Genomic DNA, 12507 nt, shown 5'->3' with positions numbered 1-12507 from the left:
ACTTTCCCCACTCGGAAGAAACATCGCCTAATTGCAGGAGGTATTCCCCCAGGTCACGCTCATATCTGAGGAGGGCTTTGTATTCCCCTTGTTTCTCCAGGAGACGCAGGGAAAAGATCATGCTCAGGGAGGGAGACACTTAAGTTGATCAATCAATGTTGATTTACTCCAGCTGAGACACGGGGCAGGAGCCTGGGGTAAAGAGCAGCTGCTTATAAATCTGGCCTCGCCACTTCCACTGCTTTCTGAGGTCCTGAGTGCAGCCAGGCTTCGCTTCCCAACGTTGCCAGCTCTCAGGTGAAGACCGACCACATGGCTACCAGCACCCAGACAGCTACAAAACCCTGGAACTCAAACCTGGGAGGCACAAGCTAAAAGCCAGCTAAAACTTATAGCTCCACAAGCTTTGGCATTTTTCTCCGTGATAACCTACTTGGGCAAGCCTCAGGATACCACCGAGAAGAGGTGGCTTGCTCGTTCTTCCCCCTGCTGCACTGTTCCTATGCACCGAGAACTGAACAAAATATCTTTTGCCCTAGCGGAAACATGGCTGTTTTAAACAAAAATCCACCTGCATTGGTGCTCACAGCATCCTGGAGCCTGCTGACTCGCTCAGATCATAAAATAGCTCTAGTTCAACCACAAAGAAGTTTCAAATGAGTTTTCAGTCCCATCAGTTAGAGCTTCTTACGCTCCCTCTGCAAGGCAGGGACGGAGAAAGCAGCTGAGACCACAGGGTGGGATTCTGCTCCCCTCCCTCCTCTCATCTTTCTTCCCAGGAACAGACGAATTCCTCCAGGCTTCACGCGACAATGAGACATCCCAGCAGCAGAGCATCGTGGCGGCCTTCCTCTGGCACCTACCTCCCGCTCACAGCTCATCCAGGGATCACACGTCAGGCCCATTGGCCACATCTGCCGAAAGCAAACACCTGGGGTATGGCAACACGAGCCAGAAACCCGCAGGGTGTGCCCAGCAGAGACGTGCCAGCCAGAAAGGGAGGAAGGATCCTCCTCCGAGCTGCTTGCAGGGTGTCCTTCACCATCTGACAACCCAGCGCCGCGGTAGGAAATCAATAAAGAGCCTAACCATTGCCCGAGTCACAGATGGATCGACTGATGGGTCATCTGCTTCATAGCTCCAGGAGCACCGCGCGATACACTCACTTGATATGATCAAATAACCTCCTTACCTCTCGATCTGGCTGTCACCTGCCATTGGCAGAGCCGAGGGGAAGCAGCAGCGCTCGTTCCCCTCCGTCCTGCCGAGCAGCCAAATTTAAAATGACACAAACCCCCAACTCTTTGTGGGTACAGGATTTTTATTTTATTATTTTTATTTTTTTTTTTTAGCCAATAACAGATTTTAACTGCTGTGTGCCAGGGGAGGTGAGAAACAATCTCATAGGTGAGAAACTGTGTCTACGCACTCGCTCTGATTCAGCAAGCTGTGGGTTGGTGGCAGCACAGGCCTCAGCAAACGCCCCTTCAAGTCCTCATTTCCAGGGAATTCAACGTCAAGATGGAAGAAGTGTTGCTGCGGGATGGATGCAGGATAAACTCGGCCACGTCTGAGCTGCAGAGCCGAGTGGGTTTTTGCAACAGCGTGACTTGAACCACTGCTGCTCCTCCCAGAAAAGACCCTCAGGAAGAGCTGGCTGTAGATTAAAAAATGGCACAAGAAAGAGGCAGTCGGCAGAACTACAAAGGGGCACCGATAAAATATACGTCGGGACAATCAGAGAGGCATTTTGACTGCTTCCTCAGACAGCGAGACTAAGACTTCACTGGCTTTGCAATGAAAGTCGAGGCTTGTTTTACACTTCTGTCTTGTACCCTGCCAAAGAAAGAGCGCTGTGTTCCCAGGAAACGGTGGCATCTGTCACCGCGCCAAGGGACAATGCCAGCTCTCAGCCAGCACGCAGTTAATCCGCCACCGTTTGCACATCAAGGGCTCTCCCCAGTTTACCATTTTAAGACGCCCCAACTCAAGAAAGCATTTAAAATCATGCCCTTAAATCTCTGTGACTTCAATGGACAGCTGAGCATGCATGGGAGCGCTCTCCCAGGCAGGGAGGCTGACGCTCTCACTGTGTCCTCGCATGGGATTTCACCCACGACAGCCCTGACAGCTCCGATGCCCTCTGCGGTGTTGGAAGCTCCCAGCACATCTCCACGTGTGGCAGAAGGCGCTTGGTTATCAATTTGCATTACACCACGATCAGGTCGCTGGGCTGGAGGAAGGGAGCTGTGCCAAATAGCCATTTCTAAGAGGCAGCTTTGGACAAGCGAGGGCAGCCCGAGGCAGGGCAGACAGGGAGGCTAAGCAATTATTTACCCAGGAGCACAAGGCAAAACCCTTGGCAGGGAAAACTGACCTCCAGTCACAGCCGTGAGCCCACCCTTTCTTTTTCCAGCATCTTCAGGGAATTGCTGCCAACAGTTCCCTTCCTCGCTGCACTATAAACAGCCGGAGCTGCGTTTTCCAGTATCTTCCCACTCCTCCCTGGCTCCAGGATGAATCACCAGCTGCTTTGGGTAACACAGCCCAGCCCCCCCCCAGAAGGGGGGCAAGGGGAAGGTAGCTCTGACTCCAAGGGAGTACCTCCGTGTCTTGAAATCAATAAATACACCTTGTAAGAAATGATCCACGTCAAAGCTCAGCACAACCCCCTCTTCTCCCAGCTTTACATACTCCAATGGAGAGACCACGGCGTAAAATCAGAGAGAAAACTTGTTTGGAAAGGGATGCTTTCCTAACCACTCCCTGGAGTCAAAACCAAACCTCTGAGACTGCCTCTACAGACAGAAAGGTCCTTCCCAAGCCGAAAGTCCCAGTGGGATGGCGAAGTCCCCAGCTAGCAAAGGGACCGAGGCCCCGGACAGCCTGCACCCAACAGTTCTCTGCACCGCCTACAGCTGATGCCTGCAAAGGTCAAGAGGTAAAGAGCAGGGAGGAGGTGAAGCGAAAAGAGTCAGGGAATTAACCCCTCTTGAATCGAGGGGCATTGGTTATGTGGGAGGCCAGAGGGATTTTGTCAGAGAAGACCCCAGGAGCTGCAGGTGGAAGGAAGGCAGCTGCAATTCCGCGGCGAAGGCTTAAACATCTGATGCTAAGGATGCATTATGCACCCCTGAGCTCAAAGCATCATCATTAATTCACGCACACTAAACAATCCGGCCGCAGGGCACCGCGACAAGAGAAGGGAACTGACGGCGCAAATCCAGAAGGACCAGTTGGCGGAAACAGAAACAAATGGAACTAAACACAAGGGCCTGACCCCCAGGAGGAAAATAAAGGGATCGCTGGTTGAAAGATGCGCCAGCCACAGTTCCAGAATTCACACAAATAATTTAACTGATATTTGCCCAGGTATTTAGGCATTACAGCTCCTCTCCATGCTGGAAGCAGCAGCCCAGTGTGGGCACCCAGGCTGGGATCTCGGCATGAGACATTCCAAGGTGCAAACACCATCTCCCACTCAAAGGGCTGGGTTCTGCCCCATTTACGCCAGCCGTGGGTCTGGCCTCCTGCTGAGGGGCACTGCCACCTGCGGCTCCAGCCCACAGCACTCCCAGCAACAAACACGCACGCCTTACGGCCATCCAGTTCCCATCCTTTTCTTAAATCCATCAACTAATACAAGGTTAGTAAAGGGGAAGGGGTAATTAACACTGATGGGAAATCGCTCGACTGTTAGATCGCTTCCAGAGCGATTTCTGCTGACTCTGATACGGAGCTGAGCGTGCACCTATTAACACCCCTGTATTTCTGTAACGCGGGGAATTTAACGGTGAATCAAATGCAAAAAATGTAACCCAAAACCCAGTCCATGCTGCGCCTACTGTGTTGTAGTTTTGTATCACCCCTCACAGCCAAGGACCTCTCTGCTCTCACCTGCTGCCGGCTCATGAAAATTTCAAAATGAACTCGGTCTTACTCTTTCCAGCTAGAAATTATGCTCTTAGCAGAAAACGTGAGCCTCCACCGAGCTTCTCCAGCCAGCTCCAGGTCAGGCTGTCCCCAAAAGCTGCACCCAGTTCTGAAGGCAAAATGTGAGTTAGTTCACACCGCCAACAAAATTTCCCTTTGAACAGGAAAGCTGAATCATAGAGTCATAGAATCATAGGGTTGGAAGGGATCTCTGGAGATCATGGAAGGGACGTCTGGAGATCTAGTCCAACCCCCTGCCAGAGCAGGGTCACCCAGAGCAGGTTGCACAGGAACGTGTCCAGGTGGGTTTGGAATGTCTCCAGAGTTGGAGACTCCACCACCTCTCTGGGAAGCCTCTTCCAGTGCTCCGCCACCCTCAAAGGAAAGAAGTTCCTCCTCATGTTTAGGTGGAACTTCCTATGCTCAAGTTTGTGCCCATTACCTCTTGTCCTGTCGCCAGGCACCACTGGGAAGAGTCTGGCCCCATCCTCCTGACACCCACCCTTTAAATATTTCTAAGTGTTGATCAGGTCCCCCCTCAGCCGTCTTTTTTCCAGACTGAAGAGACCCAAATCCCTCAGCCTTTCTCCATAAGAGAGGTGTTCCAGTCCCCTCAGCATCTTGGTAGCCCTTTGCTGCACCCTCTCCAGCAGTTCCCTGTCCCTCTGGAACCGGGGAGCCCAGAACTGGACACGGCACTCCAGGTGTGGCCTCACCAGGGCAGAGCAGAGGGGGAGGATGACCCTCCACCTGCTGGCCACACTCTTCTTGATGCCCCCCAGGATGCCATTGGCCTTCTTGGCCACGAGGGCACATTGCTGGCTCATGGTCATCCTGTTGTCCACCAGGACTCCCAGGTCTCTTTCCACTGAGCTGCTCTCCAGCAGGTCAGCCCCCAACCTGTCCTGGTGCAGGGGGTTATTCCTCCCCAGGTGCAGCACCCTACACTTGCCCTCATTGAATTTCATAATCCTTTGACACACTGTTCTCAGCTCTGCTCTCTTTTGTGTTATAAACTGGCATATCTCCTTTCTGCATTCATCAGCGAAGAGCCACTGGTACGGGGGAGAGTCGGGTGAGGTTTCTATATACATACATCTCCTCGTTAGAAGGTTTAATAGCTTTCCTTTTTATGACTGCCTGGTAGGACCCCATCCAGTAAACCACCCCTCAATGGCAGTCCCAGAGCACCAGTTTACCAAACCATCCCATTTGCACAGGCAAGTTACAACTTGGATGGGCCATGAGAATTTGAGAAACTTTCATCCAGAGCACTTTGGTACCATCAGTTGACTCCTCACAGTAATCAGGCTTCGGCCACACCAGCCTTTGCTGGTCCTTCTAGGACACTACCTGAGCTAAGGGTCACCAGAGATTTATACCATGAGCTCTCTTTGGCTTATGCGCTTGCTCTAAATAGGTATTTATCCAATTCATCCCAGTAGGACTATCTGAACGAACAGGGAATGAGCTGTCTTATTTATAAGCCAATTTAACAGGTAAAACGCATACCAGAGCCACACACAACGCCTAGCTCCAAGAACAAACAAAGCCGGGAACAAGGCTGTCAGAAGAGGATTTTGAAGAGTTGGGGAGTTGCAATGTTCCAACGGGGTTTTTTTTTTTTTTAAATTATTCTGTCATACAGCTGGGAAGAGCACACGCAATTCAAAAGCACTGTGAATCATCCAAGTTAATCAAGGCATGCAGAAAATTCCTTCAAACTTTAGGAAAGAAACCAAAAATATCTCCAAACGGTATGTGGTGGATCTCTAGAAAGTACACTGCAAGACCCCTTAATAGGATTTCGTGGTCATATGTGAACAGGTTCTACCAAGTGACACCAAGCAAAGTTCTCCCTCTAAAAACCTGAACTTTTGGGTGCTGGTTTATTTAGAAGAGCAGGAATAAGCAACGCAGAGCAGCCCCATAAGCCTCTAGAGCACATGTTCCCGACCAAGACCCACCCTGTGCTGCTGGCAGCTCTCTGACTGCATCTTGGGGAAACCTGGCAAATAAGCAATGCCTTTTTTCTCGCTTTCATGTCATTTACTTAACACCAGATGCAGTGTCTACTCTGTTTGCTGATTCTCCTGGTTTTTCAGGCTAGGGGCATGATGGCAGGAGAATCTCTGGGTGACACACTGACACCTGCTGAGATTTCCACGAAAGAGAGACAAGAATGAATCCATGGGCTGATTTTTCACCCATCTCAGCTGCGATGCTCCATGGTAAACGCAGCAAGAAATATCAAGCCAGTGGGATCCTTCATTCATAAAGCAGCCAAGAGAAGAGAAAAATCTGATACAACTGTGTGGGGAGAATGAAAGAGGTTTGATATTTACAGAGCTGCAGGAGCCTTCTGGATGAAGACAGATCCCACCAGACACCAGTCTGCACATTGGAGAGCCTGAGCACTGATGGTGCAACACAGCAGCACCCCTGTCAGGTCGCTGGTTTTTTTTCGGACTTCCCACCGGAACTGATGAAGCTGCAGTGATTTACACCCGCCCTGGGACAACCCTGGGCCCATTTCCATTTGTAAATAACCAAGAGAACCTCCGCCGGCATCAAGTGTCACACGGGCTCCACGAACACCTCATAGAACTTGCTGTACCGCATTACCTTTGATTAACGTGATATTCATGGTTGCTCCTTACTGCATTAACTGTGGGAGGCGCAGAGGAAAGAGCCACCTGACAGAGAGCCATTTTCTAAATAAATTAACAGAAGCAATCAGCATCACCTCTGGATCCTGGGCAGACACAAGCTGGTCTCAATCCCCTGACCTCAGTGACATTTCTTCGCTTTTTTCTCCACTTCAAAGCATCTCGGCCTGTTTGCTGCTCTCAGGATTTGGCCACAGGCAAATGGAGCAGTTGGGAAGGCTGTTTGGCATTGCCAGAGAGGGACAGAAGGGACCCTGCCACTGCAGATGGCAGGCGATGGAGCAAGCGCGGTGGGATTCGGGAAGGTGGGATTCAAACCAAGGCTTGGGAAAGTGCATTACTTGCAACAGGAAAAGATTAAGGATTCTCGCTGCTTCTGTTTTAGCAGCAAATATTTTACTTCGCGAAGGCAAACAGATCTCTTGTCACGCAGCAGCTCCTGGGATACCTCCCACAAGTGCTGTGGGCTACAGGAATTTCCACAGAGCCAACAGCAGGATGTTCACTGTGCCTCGAGAAAGCGACTCCCCACAAAAGTTCCTCCGGCAGCTAACGGAGAGGCCCAGCCAAGGAAGCTAATAACAATGCCGTCGGCTTGTCCCCTTTCTTGGCTCTGACACCCGCTGTCCCCCGGGTAGAAACTAAGAAGCACTGGTGGTGTTTTCCACCCTTTAGTTCACCCCAGATGTGCAAACCGCTGGAACAAAGTCATGCCTAGGGTACACAGGATTTCTGATTCTTAAAAGAAGGGCTCCCCCCGCATCCCTCATCCCATCTGTGCTAGCGACAGACTCGATGAGCTGAGGTCTACGGCGTACCTCTGCTAATTAGCCTCTGACTGCCAACAATCATTACAGCTGATTCAACAGAGCGCGTAGCATCAGTTCAAGCCACAGAGATGCTGTAGGGGTTTGCAATCTGAGGACAGTTTGTGTCTTCAGCCTGGGCAATCCCATGCCGGGCAGTTAAATCCCATGTGAAAGCATAACTCAGAGCATTATTTGCCTTTCACTGAAGTCGAGACCTGTTTCTGCCTCTGCACAAGAGGAACTGCACAGGCTGCCTAACCTGCTCCCCTTTCGGTGTCAAGGCAGAGCCACCCCAGAGTCTTGGTTTAAGGCAAAGGGACCATGAGAGCGATGCTAATGGAGAAAAGAAACGGCGCCCCATGAGCCCCTGTAAAGGAAACCCACGATCCAACCCAAAAGCAGAGGGAAGCTTCTTGCTTGACTGCCAAAAAAAGAGAGCAGAACCTCGCATCACCATTCACCGTGGGACCTCTGAGCTCTTCAGCTTATTTTTGCGCGTGGGAAATCCAGGTTCCCGTTTGCTGCAGTCGGGATACCCATCCCAAAGGCAAAAGCAGCCTCTGGCAGGCACGACCCACCCCAGGGAGGGTGTCCGGCCACAGGGCGAGGAGTACCAGGGACTCTGCAGAGGACAGTCAGGTATAACAGCACCGGGCAACAACCCGACACCCCATGAGAGCAGGAGTAACTACTCTACATCCCTGTCTCTCCGTTGCCTAACCCAGAAAGCTTTCAAACCTGCTTAAAAGCTACTATCAGAAACCATCAGCTTCCGGGAGACCTTTCCAACATGGATTGGCAAGCGTAAAATGCTTTTAAGACAGAGCTTGGTCAGATGATGGATGGGATTTCAGGGCTGTCAGAGATAGCGGGGGACTGGACTGTGTGACCCTGGAGATCCCTTCCAGCCTCTATGTACATGTATATATGTATATATGTATATATCTATCTATAAAAAAACATGAGCAAGCTGCTGGGCCTGCACTCACCACACGCTTCCCAGCAAAAGCAAGAGGGACTTGAATGCGCAAAGAATAAATGATTCAGCTCCATCTTGTGTTTCTGCTTTTGACATGCCAAGCGGCACTCCGGCTTGTCAGGATAAAATCCAGACAGCTGCAATATACATACAAAACTGGGACAATTCAGATTAAAAACCCATTTCCCCCTATGTTTTCGCTGAATATTTACCCCCTCTTCCAACAGCTGTCCTGAAAGGAAGACAGGAAAAGAGAGGATTTCCCATGATTTGCATCCGGCTTAGAAATCTTAGCTCCCTGAATTATGTTTGATTGTGCCTCAGCACAGATTATTTTGAAACCATCATCTGTGAGAAGCACACAATCAGTGCTCTATCAGAGGAAAGGAAAAACGGGGACAGTTTCCGAAGAGGTCTGTAAAAAGCCCTTTGGTCTCCTTTCCAAAGCAAAGCACGCTGCACTTAACAGCGATTGCCCAGGGCCCGGCAATCACGTACTGACGCGTGAACACCGCTTTCAAGAACAACAGCTCATCAAGGCACTCTTGGGTCACCGCAGACTGCGGCGAGAATCACAGTCTCCTCAGGTCAGAAATGAAGAGCACGGATGTAGCCTTAAGAATATTTCGCACTGAGCGGCGTTGTAATCGTGGAAGAGAAGTCAAGCGCTGACGACTCCCGTCTTTTCCTACGAGCTGTAGGAACTCATTGCAACCCACTCGTCGCGGCGAAAAAGATGAGGCAAAAAGGAACAGTCACCCTCTTGGCAAGTTTGTCTCACTGCCAGAGGCCCATCCCTTCAAATAACGACACGCAGGTGTTTTTGCAGGAGGTTCACCACTCAAATCCACAGGTGGTTTGGTTCCCAATGCCCAGACCCAAGCAGGATAAAGCCTGAAATGTCTATAGCCTCCCCCCATCATTTCATCATGTGGCATCTCAAAGAGTGATTCTGAAATCATTCCTTCGATTATACTGTACTGCCACATGTGACTCAACAGACTCTTTTCCCTCCCCTAACAAGCAAACATCACGAATTAGCAATAAATCCCTGCAGAAATGCAGGCTCACTCAAGGCAGGTGTGACTTCACATTCCAATTTCCGAAAACTGGAGAGAAACCGCATGAAAATCATCATTTCAAATAACGCTGGCTACGTCAGCGAAACACTGCATTGCTAAAGCTCTCCTCCGTGGAAAGGTATTTTGAAAGACAAGCTAAGCATTCAAGGAAGAATAAGCCGCTCTAATCAAGAACACAAGGACTGAACCTGAAGTATCTTGGTACTTGCATACGACACTGTCCAGATGCTCACGCGTGTATCTAACCAAGAGCCTTGCCGCACCCGAATCAAAGCGGAAAGGTGAAGCCAAAACCTTACAAAAAGGCCTGGTACCCATTAGATTTCTCTTGTTTTGCAGAACAACACTGAGAGATGGACCCACCTCCGCTCCTGCTCTTCTGAGTCAGCATAGACCGAATGGGTTCATCCTCCACCAAGAGCTGGGCCAGGAGGACCACCAGACTCTGGAGACCAGGCACAGTGAGTGCTTCCTGGGTTTCATAAGAGGCAAGAGGAACGAGATGCTCCCAGCACCTGATGGCTCATGTCACACCAACACGCTGGTGAAGAGACCCCACGCTCCTGTGAGAAGGTCAGCTCTGTGCCATGGTGCACCCCCAGGAGCCCCACACCAGGTGTGAGGACAAGGGCATGGGGCGCCAAAACTGGGCTTCATCTTTGTAAGAGCCCCTTTGCAAAAGGGGGTCAGGACAAGCACCTTCCAGCAGCAACAGGCACCGCCGTACTCTTTCCTCCCACACCACAACATAAGTGGGTTACCCTCTTCTCCCAGCCCTCCCGAGGAGCGTCACGACAAGTGATGGCGTGTCCCTGCATGCACCCACTGACCCAACATGGGGCGCAGAGCTGCAGCCCAGCGGTCTGCATCCTCCACGGGGCCACGCTCCGCCACGCAGCCTGCCAAAGTGTGACAGGGACATTCCTGGAAAGCGATACGGCCAAGTCCCTTTTGGCAGGGGGGGTCACGCACCTCCCCATCTCTCCAACTCCCCATCGCAAGTCCTCCCACCTGCTCCTGCCAGCACCGATTTGCCAATGGGGACAATTGTTTCAATGTTCATCCAAGAAGTGATGCCCATCCCCTTGTGCCCTGTCCGCCCGCGTCTCCGTCACTTCTGCCCCAGTTCCCTCGGCAAAGGGGTCACCGGCGCAAGGAGGGAGGGAGGCAGCGGGGTAGATGGAGCTGAGCTGAAGCTATTGATGGCTGCGTCCCTGCCCTCAAGCACTGGGACCCCCTCCTCCAGCGAGGACGTGTGTGGGAGTGAGTATGCTCAAGGGGAGCCGATCAGTATTCAGCAAAAGGCTCTGCTACCACGCTGCCCGCTGCCGTCCCTCCTCCTCCTGGTGACTCGGTGTGCAGGAGGAGGCAGCAGCCCTTCCTCAGCAGCCCCCCAGGGCACCCCGCTGCCATGTCCCCATCCTCCCCCGCGGCGGATTTCACACCTCCCTCCTCGCAAAAGCATCGCTCCCCATCGCTTTTCCAGCTCTGCAGCGCAGGTGTCCCCGATCCACCCCCAGCCATCGCCCACAGACCCCGACAGCTCCTTCAGCGGAGCCTTGGCTCATGGGGAGCCAGCTATCACAATCTGGGGACCCACGGGGAGCATCATCTGCCCAACGCCAGCCTCCCCGTGCCTGGGGGCAACACTCTTCCCAAGCAAGGGTGCAAAATGCAGCCTGAGTGTGGGCAGCGATGCTCCCGATGGAAGTTGGGCCATGCAGGACAAGATGTACTGGACAGGTGGCCCTCCGTGGCCATCTCCTGATTGCAGGGCTCGGCCGGGGCTGCTGGCGGAAGCCACCGCGGAGCCAGGGCTCACCTTGTGGAGCTTCCACATGGCACCCAGGGCCTTGACTTCGTGGCTGGAGTGCTTGCCCTCCTCCAGGCACTGGTAGCAGACGGGGCTCTTGCACTGCACGCAGTACATGCTGTGGTTCTCCAGCTCGTGGTCGGTGCAGGTGGAGATCTTACGGGGGCTGAGGCGGCGGCTGACGCGGCCCTGGGCCGGTGGCACCAGGCGATGCTTGGCCAGCGGTCCCCGGGGCGGGTGGCACCGCAGGCGGCAGGGATCGCAGTAGAAGACGTCGCACTGCTCGCACATGACGGCCGCCTCCTTGGGCGCCTTCTCGCAGAGCTGGCAGCGCAGGGCCGCCGCCCGGCCTTGCTGGTAGCGGTCGATGACGCCCTCCAGCAGGCGGTTGCGGGGGAAACCCCGCAACCCGCGCTCGTCCAGCACCAGGCTGCGGTGGCACTGCGGGCAGGTGAGGCAGGCGTTGCGGGGCGGCGGCGGCGGGGCCAGGGCGGCGGGGGGCGGCGGGGCGGCCGGCGGGAAGACGCGGACGCCGTTGGGGGATTTCTGGCAAGGGGTGGTGGGAGCGCTGGCGAAGCCGCCGTAGGAGCCGTAGCCGCTGTCCGCCTCGCTGTACAGGCTCATCTTATCCAGGTCCAGGTAGTCATAGTCGGAGACGGCCGAGCCCGAAGCCCGGCGGCTCTGCGGCGACTCCGACTCCGGCGTCTGCACCAGGATGTTGCGGGCGCACGCCTGGCAGAGGTTGTGGGAGCACGGCAGGATGATGGGCTCCCGGTAAAAGGAGCCGCACACCGGGCATTTCAGCTCCTCTTCCATCTCTTCCATAAGGGAGGGAGGGAGGGCGGCGGCGCGGCGGCCGCTGTGGACCGAGAGGAGCGACCCGCACCGCACCGCGCCTCGGCGCCGACTGCCGCCCGCCCGCCGCGCGCCCCGCCCCGCCCCGCCCCTCCACTCGCCATTGGCCCGCCCGCCGCCGGGGGGGCGGGCTGCGCGCTGCGATTGGCTCCGCCACCTGCCCGTCCGTCCGCCCGCCCGCCCGCCCGCCGGCGGCTCTGCGGGGAGCGGGGGGGGGGGGTCTCTCCGCGCAGGGCTGCGGTGCGGAGCGGCGGGGTCTGGGGTCTGTGGTCTGTGTCCCCGGGCCCTCCCCGCCGCGGCTCCCCCCGCGGCTCCCCCCGCCCTGGCTCCCCTTCCCCTGGAGCCCGAGGGGAGCCGTCCCTACCGC

General features: G+C 54.1%; 1 protein-coding gene across 5 annotated transcripts in view; it reads right to left on the bottom strand.

Annotated features, from left to right (window-relative positions):
- The window catches only part of TRIM9 (tripartite motif containing 9), a 65841-nt gene extending 53624 nt beyond the window's left edge, over positions 1-12217 (bottom strand). For 4 of the 5 annotated variants that reach the window (XM_074583549.1, XM_074583551.1, XM_074583550.1 and 1 more), the window contains exon 1: positions 11295-12217. In XM_074583549.1, the coding sequence (XP_074439650.1) occupies positions 11295-12110 (816 nt within the window). In that variant the 5' untranslated portion in view covers positions 12111-12217. The remainder of the gene's footprint in view (positions 1-11294) is intronic. The other variant, XM_074583552.1, reaches the window with a different exon arrangement.
- Between the last annotated feature and the right edge of the window lie 290 nt (positions 12218-12507).

Source organism: Larus michahellis, chromosome 4 (assembly GCF_964199755.1).
Source record: "Larus michahellis chromosome 4, bLarMic1.1, whole genome shotgun sequence".
NCBI classification, from domain to species: domain Eukaryota; kingdom Metazoa; phylum Chordata; class Aves; order Charadriiformes; family Laridae; genus Larus; species Larus michahellis.
The sequence above is the reverse complement of the archived record's forward strand: the minus strand, read 5'-3'. Positions and strand labels throughout refer to the sequence as shown.